The sequence below is a fragment of the Moschus berezovskii genome, chromosome 1 (assembly GCF_049115385.1).
Source record: "Moschus berezovskii isolate FMDL1 chromosome 1, NW_MosBer_1.0, whole genome shotgun sequence".
Classification (NCBI taxonomy): Eukaryota; Metazoa; Chordata; class Mammalia; order Artiodactyla; family Moschidae; genus Moschus; species Moschus berezovskii.
In genome coordinates this window covers 132,254,130-132,268,343 of record NC_142460.1, presented here as the reverse complement: position 1 = coordinate 132,268,343, position 14,214 = coordinate 132,254,130, and the positions used below count along the sequence as shown (strand labels likewise).

The 14,214-nt window shown below is 38.6% G+C and overlaps 1 protein-coding gene across 2 annotated transcripts in view; it reads left to right on the top strand.

Moving 5' to 3' along the window:
- The window catches only part of RSRC1 (arginine and serine rich coiled-coil 1), a 452,228-nt gene that overhangs the window by 102,298 nt on the left and 335,716 nt on the right, over nt 1–14,214 (top strand). For both annotated transcript variants that reach the window (XM_055410889.2, XM_055410879.2), the window contains exon 4: nt 907–1,080. In XM_055410889.2, coding sequence (XP_055266864.1) covers nt 907–1,080 — 174 coding nt within the window. The remainder of the gene's footprint in view (nt 1–906; nt 1,081–14,214) is intronic.

Below are 14,214 nucleotides of genomic sequence, written 5' to 3'. Positions count from 1 at the left end.
ACTTTTTTGTCAGTACTGTAGGGCAGGATTTAAAAATATTTACTTTTCAAAGGCATATAATATATCCGACCTAATACTGTCCTTCATTTAATGCAAAGAAAAGCTGGATTATATAGAAGAATAGTTTTAGTGTAACTAATACAGGAAATTATGTTGAATCAATATATTAATAGAAACAGAGTCTGTAGGGATGGGGAAGATCCTAATTCTTGGGGATTAGAATAGATCCATTTAGATTTGTTATTTTATCTTGAAGAGATTTCAGCATTGAAGACTTGATTTGAACTTTAAGACTTTTTTGTCTAAACAAACACTTTTTTAAAAGCTGGTTGTAGTACTGCAAGGCTGGCACACTTTTATTTTTTTCTATTTATTTATTTACTGGCTGCACTGGGTCTTCATTGTTGTGTGCGGGCTTTTCTTTAGTTGCAGAGAGCTGAGGCTGCTATCCAGTTGTGGTGCACAGACTTCTCATTGCAGTGGCTTCTTTTGTTGCAGAGCATGGACTCTAGGTGGGCAGACTCGGTAGTTGCGGCTCATGGACTCTTAAGTGCGGGCTCAGTAGTTGTAGTGCACAATCTTAGTTGCTCCGAGGCTTGTGGGGTCTTCCTGGACCAGGGGTCAACACAAACCCCTATGTTGGCAGGTGGATTCGTATCCATTATGGCACCAGGGACCCGTGAACACCTGAACAAACACTCTGGCTAAACCTTATATTTTTGTAATGGCACCCTATGTTTCCCTCACATATACTTATTCATAAAGAATCATCTTTAGATGCTCACTTCACACAGTTAACTGAATCCTTAATTGAAACTAAATCCTTTTCTTTCAGACAATTAAAAAATTTTATTTCATAATACAAACTATATTCTCAATGTATTTAATGAAATCTACTTACTGTAGGTCCCGATCAAGACCTCGGCCACGTTCTCATAGTCGAAGCAGTGAAAGGTCCAGTCACAGAAGAACACGTAGTCGGTCTCGGGATAGAGAACGACGTAAAGGCAGAGATAAGGAGAAAAGAGAAAAGGAAAAGGATAAAGGCAAGGACAAGGAATTACACAACATCAAACGTGGGTAAGTTGAAGCGAATCTGAAGCAGTGGTGACTCAGTGATTCTATAGCAGCAATCAAATGTATTTTCATCTTCTGATGTGTTTCTTAGATGAAAAAAAAGGGGGAATATAATGGAGAAAGAAGAAAAGATAAGTCAAAATACTTATCTCAAATTTTTACTGTACTTCCTTTCTATTCCTGTTTTCATTTAATATTTATAAAATAAATCTTAGAAATAAATTGTGCTGTCAAAACTTACTATGTCAGTAAAGGAAAGTTTACATAATTTGTTAGGGAAGTTCTATTTTCCTCATCATGAATATGATACTTAAAATTTGAAGATTACTTATGATTGAAGATGTATATTAACTTATTGTAAAACTGTTAGGGAAAAAAAAAAGATGAGGGAACCACATGATTTACTATTGGCTAAGGCTTCTTTCAATGGAGAATGAGGACTTCATTAATATAAAGATATATGTGTGTATTAGGTGAGTGTGTGTGCATATGAGACCCAGAGTTTATTTTTTCTGGAATTGTTTTCATTAAAACAGTTGTTCTAATTTTGTTTGGATGTTTGGATTTTTGGATGTTGAAGTCCACTCAAAACTGTTTATTTAATTAGAAGATGTTAAAATGAAACAAAATCTTTATTAGCTTAAATTACAGCTTCTTATTTGTTTTTCCAAAATGACATTGGGGTCTTTTATTCTGTGAAGTAGAACATCTTAGAATTTGTCCTCTTTTGTCATTCTTTCAACACCCTGTATATGTTCACTTTAATACTTCAATACAAGTATTTTGTCTTTTATTGTGTCACTTTTCAGTGTTAAATTGAAGAGCTTACCAAGATCTTCGATATGGTTCCTTGAGATCTTGATTCAATTAAGAATTAAGTTTATTGAAGGATATGGAACTCTTCCCATCCCTTTCTTTTTCACAGTTGTCTGTATGCTTATTTTTGTCCAGATTTACAGTGATACTATATAAAACTGCCTGGATTACTGGCTTTTATGTATTCTTTGAAATGATCCATTTGTAGTGGATTTGGGGAACGTGTTACATTATTATGTGACTTTCTTTTCCCTGATCACCCTGCAGCCATTAATGCACATTGAGCAGTCACTGCCCTATAAAATCCTGAGTTCTGTCTTTTCTAGTTTTAAGGATTGTTGAATATTAGAGGAGATAGGGTTGGATATCTGGCTTTAAAGATAGGGAGGCTAACTTAGCCAAAGTTAGAATGAAATGAGGATCAGAGAGGGTATGGGGGAAATATATTGATAAGTCATAAAAGTTGGAAGAGTGATAGATTAGAAGAGAGCATGTAGAGTAAATTTTTAAGATTGGAAATATGGACTAAGAGGACAAATAAATGTCAATCAAGGAAATACCTTGCTCCTTGTTCCTTTTTTTCCCTCCTCATTTTGGTTTATGCTTTAGATATGTGACTGTGATAGGATATGGGGGCATTTTAAAGGTAAGAGAAACAAGAGCATGAATAAATAAGGAGGTTGGGTAGTTTCAGGAAAGGGTCTCATATGGTGACAGAAATCTTGAAGGTCTGGGCCAGCTGTACAGGTTAGATTCTTTGATCACTCAGAGCTTGTTGTGTTCAAGGGACTCTTTCCTGGGTGACAGGTTTATAAGATAATAATATTGTATTTGTCATTATTTCTTAAATCTCAACAAAGGTAATGAACAGGGTCAAAACATGAGGTGTCAGTTGAAGCACCCTGAGTATATATGCCAGAAAGCAGTGAATAGCCTGATTCAGTCATCTTCATGGTTTTAGTGGACCATAGGACAGGGTGGTATTATGTCAGTGTGCCCTTCCTTCTAGTTAGTGCTAAGTGCACACAAATTCATACCCTTTGGTATGATCTAAAATCAGAATTTAGTGGGGCTATCATTGATATATACATTCAATATGGTAGTACTTACATATGACAGATGCCCCCTGTTTTGCTTCAGAAATAACTTACATATTTGTTTTCTACAACTTTCATGTTTATTTCCTAAACCTGATTTTTCTTTCTCTTTTAGATAGACAATTTTATTTTATTTTATTAGTGTTTTGGCTGCAGTGTGCTGTGTGTGGGATCTTAGTTCCCTGAGTAGGGATTGAACTCATGCCCCCTGCATTAGAAGTGCAGAGTCTGAACCTCTGGACCACCAGGGAAGTCTGTAAACCTGATTTTTAAGCCATTTAGGGCAGAGCATGATATCGTATGCTCTTTTGTCTCACTCAGAATACCTAATGTACATAGTTGTTAATAAATATTTATTGGTTATTGATCAGATACGCTCACTCATTCATTTGTTCACTTGTTCTATCAACAATATTTTAATGCCTTCTATTTGTCATGTGCATGTTAAGTAATCGGTACATAATGGCTGCCCAATCCTACTGAGAGATTTCATGCAGGTAGCAAAATAAGTGTATATAGAAAGGAAGATATATAAATTATTGTAGTGAAATCAGATGAATGTTTCAAAAAGGAAACTAACTTGTACAGGTTAGGATACTTCTTGCTACGAGTAACAAAACCTAACTAAATGTGGCTTAAACCAAAAGCAGGAAGCTTTTTTGCAGAGCTAGATAGTAAATAACTTAGGCTTCCTGGGACTTACGTCTCTGTTGCAACTACTAAACTGCTCTTTTAGCATGAAAGCAGCTATAGATAATACTAAATTAATGACATAGCTAAATTCCAATAAAACTTTATTTTTTAAAATGGGCGGCTGGCTAGATTTGCCCAAGGGCTGTAGTTTGTCAACCTCTGGCTTAAACGATAAGTATATTTATTGCTAATATAACCAACAGTTTGGAGATAAGGAGACCTAGGCCCTTTTTATTTTTCCAACAGGCCAGTCTCAGCACCTTGGGTTTCATCTTCAGTCTTGACATATTCTAGTTACAGATTATTTTCATGAACATTAAACTAGTCAACCTAGATTAGTCAGCATGTTAAGGATGGGCTCTTGAAGCTGTGATTTTTATACATTGAAGGAAGGAGAAGATGGGATAGAATGTTGTATGCAAAATAACCTTCATGTGGAAATATTGATACTTGGAGGAAGGCAAAGTGGGTATGGCATACTTGAGGAACTGAAGTCTAATGGGGTTGGTTTATAGAAGAGTAATAATGATGAGAGGTGTTTATGAGAATGCCTTATATGTTGTGGAGCTCCCCTGGTAGTTCAGCTGGTAAAGTATCCACCTGCAATGCAGGGGACCCTGGTTTGACTCCTGGGTTGGGAATCATCTGCTGGAGAAGGGATAGGCTACTGACTCCAATATTCTTGGGCTTCCCTGGTAGCTCAGATGGTAAAGAATCCACCTGCAATGTGGGAGACCTGTGTTTGATCCCTGGGTTGGGAAATCCCCTGGAGAAGAGAACAGGCTACCCAATCCAATATTCTTCCCTGGAGAATTCTGTGGACAGAGGAATCTGCTAGGCTACAGTCCATGGGGTCACAAAAAGTCGGACGCGACTTGCAGTTTTCACCTTCACTTTATTGTTATATTAAGGATATTAGAGTTAATTCTACAGGCAGTGAGAAGCCAGTGAAATTCAAGTAATTTTATGATAAGGTCTACATGAACAAAATGCTTTACTTACTGTGGATATTATAATAAGCATTTAACATTTTAAATATATTTTCTAAGTGTCAGAAGTTTAGTTAGACATATAATATCTCATTTAATTTTCATAATAACCTAATGAAATATGTGCTTTTATTATCCCATTTATACAGATGAAGACTTGTGATCATAGGACTTGTAAATAAATGGCAGAGTTAGGCTTCTAATTCACATTCACTGAAAATAGCATCCTGACTCTTAATGTCACACAGTCTGTAGTTACTGATGATGATCTGTAGTGTTTGAATTCAAGTGATATGCTGTTGCTTAAACTTTCATAGGAAGTAGCTAAAGAAAACTGAAAGAATCTTCTGTGCCTTATTTTTCTCTGATTGGGTCGGATATCTGTTATTAGTAAAAGATTAATTCCTTTTCTGCCTTTCTTCCATACTTTCCCACATTAGCGTTTCATCTGTTTGTTTGAAATTATTTTTCATTATATTAATAAAGCCACACAAATTTTTAGGCCTTAAGCAAACGTATTTTTGTGATGGTTTCATTGGATCTTTGAAATTTGATTTAAGGAACCTGTGTAGGTGGAGAGAAAGGAAAAAAGATTCACAAATAATTGAATTACCTCATAGTGATCATATAACTCAGCAACAAGGATTTTAGCTTGTACTAAATAACACTACATGTTTCCTCATATAAGAAAAAATAACAGCTCATGTGATTCTGCTTCTTTATGCATAACAATCTTTGTTTTCATCAAACCAGTTTGAAAATACAAATATTTACAAATATTGATAGGACATAAAGCATACATTTATGAAGTAGAAAGCAAGGAGAGTAAGTACAATAATGGTTAAAGGAGTATTTATAAATTGGAAAAAATAATCCGACAATTCTGAAAAACCTTTTAAAAGTAGCAGCTAGAGGGAGGAACAAGATGGTGGAGGAATAGGATGGCAAGACCACTCTCTCCCCTACAAATTCATCAAAAGAACATTTGAACGCAGAGTAAAGTCCACAAAACAACTTCTGAATGCTGGCAGAGGACATCAGACACCCAGAAAAGCAGCCCATTGTCTTCGAAAGGAAGTAGGAAAAAACATAAAAGATAAAAAGAGAGACAAAAAAGGTAAGGACGGAGCTCCGTCCCAGGAAGGGAGGCTTTAAAAAGAGAGACGTTTCCAAACACCAGGAAACACTCACTGATGAATCTGTGGTGAGCCTTGGAACCTCAGAGGGCCACATAACTGGGAGGAAAAAGAAAGAAACAATTAAAACCCACAGATTACCCGCCAAACGGTAACTCCCAGCAGAGAAGCAGCGTAGACGCCTGCATACGCCATTAGCAAGCGGGAGCTGGGCAGGGAGGAGCCAGCTGAACTGCTTAGAGAGAGGACTGGGCTTAAATGCCGCAAGAACAATCTGAGAGAAGTAACTTGGGTTAACAAAGCAGACTGGGATAGCTTCCCCACGTAAAGGCGGAAAGCTCTAACCTAAGACTCTGCCAGCCCCGCTCACAGAACAAAGGGCTGAGCAGAGCGAACTGGCTGCAGTCGGCCCATCCCCCATCCCCTGCGGAGACAGGCAGGGAGGTCAGCCAGAGCTGGAGGGGGCAACCGCGGCCCCAGAAAGGCATCTGATACAAACTGCAGGCAGGCTTGTTGCTATTCAAGACTTCTTGGGCTCAGGCTGGTTGATACCTGCCTGAGAAGGTGCACCGGTTTTACACCCACAAATCCGAGTGGCAGGGACTGGGGAGGCGATAAGACGCAGCCACCGTGCTCGCCAAACACCTGGTCACCTGAGCTGCACGGACCGGGGAAGGCACAAAACGCAGGCCCAATCAAGTCTGCGCCTTTGTGGAGTACCCAAGAACCTGAACTTGAGCCGCTCAGACCTGGGAAGTGCATACAACCCAGCGCCGGCCTCGGACAGTTCCTGGCAGAGCAACCTAGAGCCTGTGCAGTGTAGACTGGGACAACACATGCACTGTGAGTGGGGGCAAACCCAGTGTGGCCAAGACGCTACGAGCACCCCCCACAGACACCAGAGATATTTATCTGCAGCGTTCCTCCCTTCCCAGAACAGGACTGAACAACTGAGCCTTAAAAAGTGTCCACCTGCCGCCTAGTATCAGGGCGGAAATTAGACACTGAAGAGACCAGCAAACCGAAGCTAAAACAGAGGGAACCACCTTGGAAATGACAGATAAAGTCTAGAGACTACTCCAAGAATAAGACCAAAAACCAGAGGCAAGAGGCTTAAGCCCGAATCCTGAGAACACCAGAGAACTCCTGACTCCAGGGAACATTAATCGATAGGAGCTCATCAGACACCTCCATACCTACACTAAAACCAAGCACCACCTAAGGGTCAACAAGTTCCAGAGCAAGACATACCACGCAAATTCTCCAGCAACACAGGAAAATAGCCCTGAGCTTCAATACACAGGCTGCCCAAAGTCACTCCAAACCCAAGTCACTGGACATCTCATAACTCATTACTGGACTCTTCATTGTACTCCAGAGAGAAGAAATCCAGCTCCACCCACCAGAACACCGACACAAGCTTCCCTAACCAGGGAACCTTGACAAGTCACCCGACCAACCCCACACACAGCGAGGAAACTACATAATAAAGAGAACTCCACAAACTGCCAGAAGAGGGAAAGACCACCCCAAGCAAAGCAATATAAGCAAGATGAAGAGGCAGAGAAATACCCAGCAAGTAAAGGAACAGGATAAATGCCCACCACCAACACAAACAAAATAGGAAGATATAGGGAATCTACCTGATAAAGAATTTCGAATTTTGATGGTGAAAATGATTCAAAATCTTGAAAGCAAAATGGAGTTACAGATAAATAGCCTGGAGAAAAGGATTGAGAATATGGAAGAAAGGTTTAATAAGGACTTAGAGGAAATAAAAAAGAGTCAATATACAATGAATAATGCAATAGATGAGATCACAAACAGTCTGGAGGAAACAAACAGTAGAATAACAGAGGCAGAAGACAGGATTAGCAAGCTAGAAGATAGAATTGAAGAAATAAATGAAACAAAGAGGAAAAAAGAAAAACGAATTAAAAGAAATATTAGAGACCTCTGGGACAATGTTAACCGCTCCAACATTCGAATCATAGGAGTCCCAGAAGAAGAAGACAAAAAGAAAGACCATGAGAGAATACTTGAGTAAATAATAGTTGAAAACTTCCCTAAAATGGGGAAAGAAATAATCACCCAAGTCCAAGAAACCCAGAGAGTCCCCAACAGGATAAACCCAAGGCGAAATACTCCAAGACACATATTAATCAAATTAACAAAGACCAAACACAAAGAACAAATATTAAAAGCAGCAAGGGAAAAGCAGCAAATAACACACAAGGGGATTCCCATAAGGATAAAAGCTGGTCTTGCAACAGAAACTCTTCAGGCCAGGAGGGAATGGCAAGTACTTAAAGTGATGAAAGAAAATAACCTACAGCCCAGACTACTGTACCCAGCAAGGATCTCATTCAAATATGAAGGATAAATCAAAAGCTTTACAGACAAGCAAAAGCTGAGAGAATTCAGCATCACCAAACCAGCTCTCCAACAAATGCTAACGGATCTTCTCTAGACAGGAAACCCAGAAAGGGAGTATAAACTCGAACCCAAAGCAATAAAGAAAATGGCAACGGGATCATACTTATTAATAATTACCTTAAACGTAAATGGGTTGAATGCCCCAGCCAAAAGACAAAGGCTGGCTGAATGGATACAAAAACAAGACCCCCATATATGTTGTCTACAAGAGACCCACCTCAAAATGAGGGACGCATACAGACTGAAAGTGAAGGGCTGGAAAAAGAAATTCCATGCAAACAGAGACCAAAAGAAAGCAGGAGTAGCAATACTCATATCAGATAAAATGGACTTTAAAACAAAGGCTGTGAAAAGAGACAAAGAAGGAAACTACATAATGATCAAAGGATCAATCCAAGAAGATATAACAATTATAAATATTTATGTACCCAACATAGGAGCACCGCAATATGTAAGACAATTACTAACAAGTATGAAAGGGGAAATTAACAACAATGCAATAATAGTGGGAGATTTTAATACCCCAGTTACATCTATGGATAGATCAACTAAACAGAAAATTAACAAGGAAACACAAACTTTAAATGATACAATAGACCAGTTAGACCTAATAGATATCTATAGGACATTTCACCCCAAAACAATGAATTTCACCTTTTTCTCAAGCGCACACGGATCCTTTTCCAGGATAGATCACATCCTGGGCCATAAATCTAGCCTTGGTAAATTCAAAAAACTTGAAATCATTCCAAGCATCTTTTCTGACCACAATGCAGTAAGATTAGATCTCAATTACAGGAGAAAAACCATTAAAAATGCCAACATATGGAGGCTGAACAACACGCTGCTGAATAATGAACAAATCATAGAAGAAATCAAAAGAGAAATCAAAATATGCATAGAAATGAATGAAAATGAAAACACAACAACCCAAAACCTCTGGGACACTGTAAAAGCAGTGCTAAGGGTGAAGTTCCTAGCAATACAGGCACACCTCAAGAAACAAGAAAAAGGTCAACTAAATAACCTAACTCTGCATCTAAAGAAACTAGAAAAGGAAGAAATGAAGAACCCCAGGGTCAGTAGAAGGAAAGAAATCGTAAAAATTAGGGCAGAGATAAATGCAAAAGAAAAAAAGAGACCATAGCAAAAATCAACAAAGCCGAAAGCTGGTTCTTTGAGAAGGTAAATAAAATTGACAAACCACTAGCCAGACTCATCAAGATACAAAGGGAAAAGAACCAAATCAATAAAATTAGAAATGAAAATGGAGAGGTCACAACCGACAACACAGAAGTACAAAGGATTATTAGAGAATACTATCAGCAATTATATGGCAATAAAATGAATAACTTGGAAGAAACCGACAAATTCCTAGAAAAGTACACCTTTCCAAAACTGAACCAGGAAGAAATAGAAAATCTTAACAGACCCATCACAAGCACGGCACTACAGGCTGTAATCAGAAATCTTCCAGCAAACAAAAGCCCAGGTGCAGACGGCTTCACAGCTGAATTCTACCAAAAATTTAGAGAAGAGCTAGCACCTATTCTACTCAAACTCTTCCAGAAAATTGCTGAGGAAGGGAAACTTCCAAACTCATTCTATGAGGCCACCATCACCCTAATCCCAAAACCTGGTAAAGATCCCAGAAGAAAAGAAAACTACAGGCCAATATGACTGATGAACATAGATGCAAAAATCTTTAACAAAATTCTATCAATCAGAATCCAGCAACACATTAAGAAGATCATACATCATGACTAAGTGTTCTTTATCCCAGGAATGCAAGGATTCTTCAATATCTGCAAATCAATCAACGTAATACACCACATTAACAAACTGAAAAATAAAATTCATATGATTATCTCAATAGATGCAGAGAAAGCCTTCGACAAAATTCAACATCCATTTATGATAAAAACCCTCCAGAAAATGGGAATAGAAGGGACATATCTCAACATTATAAAAGCTATATATGACAAACCCACAGCAAACATTATCCTCAATGGTGAAAAACTGAAAGCATTTCTCCTAAAGTCAGGAACAAGACAAGGGTGCCCACTCTCACCACTACTATTCAACATAGTTCTGGAAGTTTTGGCTACAGCATTCAGAGCAGAAAAAGACATAAAAGGAATACAAATTGGAAAAGAAGAAGTAAAACTTTCACTGTTCGCGGATGACATGATCCTCTACACTGAAAACCCTAAAGACTCTACCAGAAAACTACTAGAGCTAATCAATAAATATAGTAAAGTTGCAGGATATAAAATCAACACACAGAAATCACTTGCATTCCTATACACTAATAATGAGAAAATAGAGAAATTAAGGAAACTATTCCATTCACTGTTGCAACGAAAAGAATTAAATACTTAGGAATATATCTACCTAAGGAAACAAAAGACTTGTATATAGAAAACTATAAAACACTAGTGAAAGTAATCAAAGAGGACACTAATAGATGGAGAAATGTACCGTGTTCGTGGATTGGAAGCATAAATATTGTAAAAATGAGTATACTGCCCAAAGTAATTTATACATTCAATGCAATCCCTATCAAGCTACCAACAATATTTTTCACAGAACTAGAACAAATAATCTCACAATTTGTATGGAAATACAAAACACCTCGAATAGCCAAAGCAATCTTGAGGAAGAAGAATGGAACTGGGGGAATCAACCTTCTGGACTTCAGGCTCTACTACAAAGCCACAGTCCTCAAGACAGTATGGTACTGGCATAAAGACAGAAATATAGATCAATGGAACAAAATAGAAAGCCCAGAGATAAATCCACGCACCTATGGACACCTTATCTTTGACAAAGGAGGCAAGAATATAAAATGGAGAAAAGACAGTCTCTTTAACAAGTGGTGCGCAGAAAACTGGTCAGCTACTTGTAAAAGAATGATGCTAGGACACTTCCTAACACCATACACCAAAATGAACTCAAAATGGATTAGAGAGCTAAATGTAAGACCAGAAACTATAAAACTGCTAGAGGAGAACATAGGCAAAACACTCTCCGACATAAATCACAGCAGGATCCTCCAAGACCCACCTCCCAGAATATTGTAAATAAAAGCAGAAATAAACAAATGGGACCTAATTAAAATCAAAAGCTTCTGCACAGCAAAGGAAGCTATAAGCAAGGTGAAAAGACAGCCTTCAGAATGGGAGAAAATGATAGCAAATGAAGCAACTGATAAAGGATTAATCTCCAAAATATACAAGCAGCTCCTGCAGCTCAATTCCAGAAAAATAAATGACCCAATCAAAAAATGGGCCAAAGAACTAAACAGACATTTCTCCAAATAAGACATACAGATGGCTAACAAACACATGAAAAAATGCTCAACATCCCTCATAATCAGAGAGATGCAAATCAAAACCACAATGAGATACCATTTCACACCATTCAGAATTGCTGCTATCCAAAAGTCTACATGCAATAAATGCTGGAGAGGGTGTGGAGAGAAGGGAACCCTCTTACACTGTTGGTGGGAATGCAAACTAGTACAGCCACTATGGAGAACAGTGTGGAGATTTCTCAAAGAACTGGAAATAGAACTGCCATATGATCCAGCAATTGCACTCCTGTGCATACACACTGAGGAAACCAGAATTGAAAGAGACACATGTACTCCACTGTTCATTGCAGCACTGTTTATAATAGCGAGGACATGGAAGCAACCTAGATGTCCATTTGCAGATGAATGGATAAGAAAGCTGTGGTACATATACACAATGGAGTATTACTCAGCCATTAAAAAGAATGCATTTCAACCAGGTCTTATGAGGTGGATGAAACTAGAGCCTATTATACAGAGTGAAGTAAGAAAGAAAAACACCAATACAATATACTATCGCATATATATGGAATTTAGAAAGATGCAAATGATAACCCTGTATACGAGACAGCAAAAGAGACACAGATGTATAGAACAGTCTTTGGGACTGTGTGGGAGAGGGGGAGGGTGGGATGATTTGGGAGAATGGCATTGAAACATGTATATTATCATATGTGAAATGAATCGCCAGTTCAGAGTCGAGGCATGTTACAGGATGCTCGGGGCTGGTATGTAGTGATGACCCAGAGGGAGGATAAGGGAGGAGGGAGGTGGGAGGGGGGTTCTGGAGGGGGAACTCATGTACACCCAGGGCGGATTCATGTCAATGTATGGCAAAACCAACCAATATAATATTGTAAAATAATTCAGTTCAGTTCAGTTTAGTCGCTCAGTCGTGTCCGACTCTCTGTGACCCCATGAATCACAGCACACCAGGCCTCCCTGTCCATCACCCTCCAATAAAAATAAAAATTTAAAAAAAATTAAAAATTTTTAAAAAATAATAATAATATAAAATGAATGGAAATGGTAAGATGCAATAAAATTCATTAAGCAGTTACCTTGAAAAAAAAAAGTAGCAGCTAATTGAATACAAGTTCTGGTTATTTCTGGGGCATTTGAATGGCTTTTATCAGTATTTATCTTATAACGTCATAAATTGATCTATTCATTTTATTAATTTGCTGAAGAATGGAGACCTAATATAAACTAGGAGGATATCAGGTGTTTGTGGGATTAAAAGGTGTCTTTCTTTACAACAGTGAGTGAAAAATTAATACAGGAAAGACACTAACCAAGCCTTGTCTTAGATTTTATCAAGCTTTCATGACTTTAACGTATTATATTTATAAAACTTGATTTCCAGGAATATATAATTTTTAAAATATTGATGCAGATTTTATTTATATTAGTTTTCCCCCCAAATTTTTAGAACAAATATTTGTTCTATCATTAGATGATTATATTTCTTTTATCAGGACATGTCTTTGCAACATGAAAACAAATTTTAGTAATAATAGAGTTATTAAATTGAAATTGAGCACCTAACAATACCATTTTGTTAAGCAAACTTTTATTGAGAGTCAAAAATTAGCAATATGAAACTTTCCATGGCATATTATAGTTATAACTTGGTTTGATGATGTGAACATTGTATATCCCATTTAAGTCTTCTGTCGATTAGTATCTTACTGAGCCCCAGTACTTTGGCCACCTCATGGGAAGAGTTGACTCACTGGAAAAGACTCTGATGCTGGGAAGAATTGGGAGCGAGAGGAGAAGGGGACGACAGAGAATGAGATGGCTGGATGGCATCACCGACTCGATGGACATGAATTTGAGTGAACTCCGGGAGTTGGTGATGGACCAGGAGGCCTGGCGTGCTGCGGTTCATGGGGTCACAAAGAGTCGGACATGAGTTAGTGACTGAATTGAACTGAACTGTACTGAGCCTTCTCTAGAAACATTTTATTCAATCTCCAAAAAGTATGTGCTTAGTTGTTCAGTCGTGTCTGACTCTTTGCTAACCCATGGACTGTAGCCCGCCAGGCTCCTCTGTCAATGGGGATTCTCCAGGCAAGAATACTGGAGTGGGTTGCTATTCTCTCCTCCCGGGATCGTCCCATCAACAGGAATTGAACCCAGGTCTCCTGCAATGCAGGTGGATTCTTTACCGTCTCATCCACCAGGGAAACCGTAAAAGTGTAGTCAACCACTATAAAACATCTTTATAGACTGCTTTGAAAACTAGTTGTTAATAAATGTCAATACTTCCAGTGACATGCTACTATTGATTTTAAGTGACTTAGCAGCAGCAGCAGCAGCAGCCATCCTTAAGCGGAGAAGGCAATGGCAAGCCACGCCAGTACCATTGCCTAGAAAATCCCATGGATGGAGGAGCCTGGTAGGCTGCAGTCCGTGGGGTCGCTAAGGGTCAGACGCGACTGAGCGACTTCACTTTCACTTTTCACTTTCACTTTTCACTTTCACGCATTGGAGAAGGAAATGGCAACCCCCTCCAGTGTTCTTGCCTGGAGAATACCAGGGACGGGGGAGCCTGGTGGGCTTCCGTCTATGGGGTCGCACAGAGTCGCACACGACTGAAGTCACTTAGC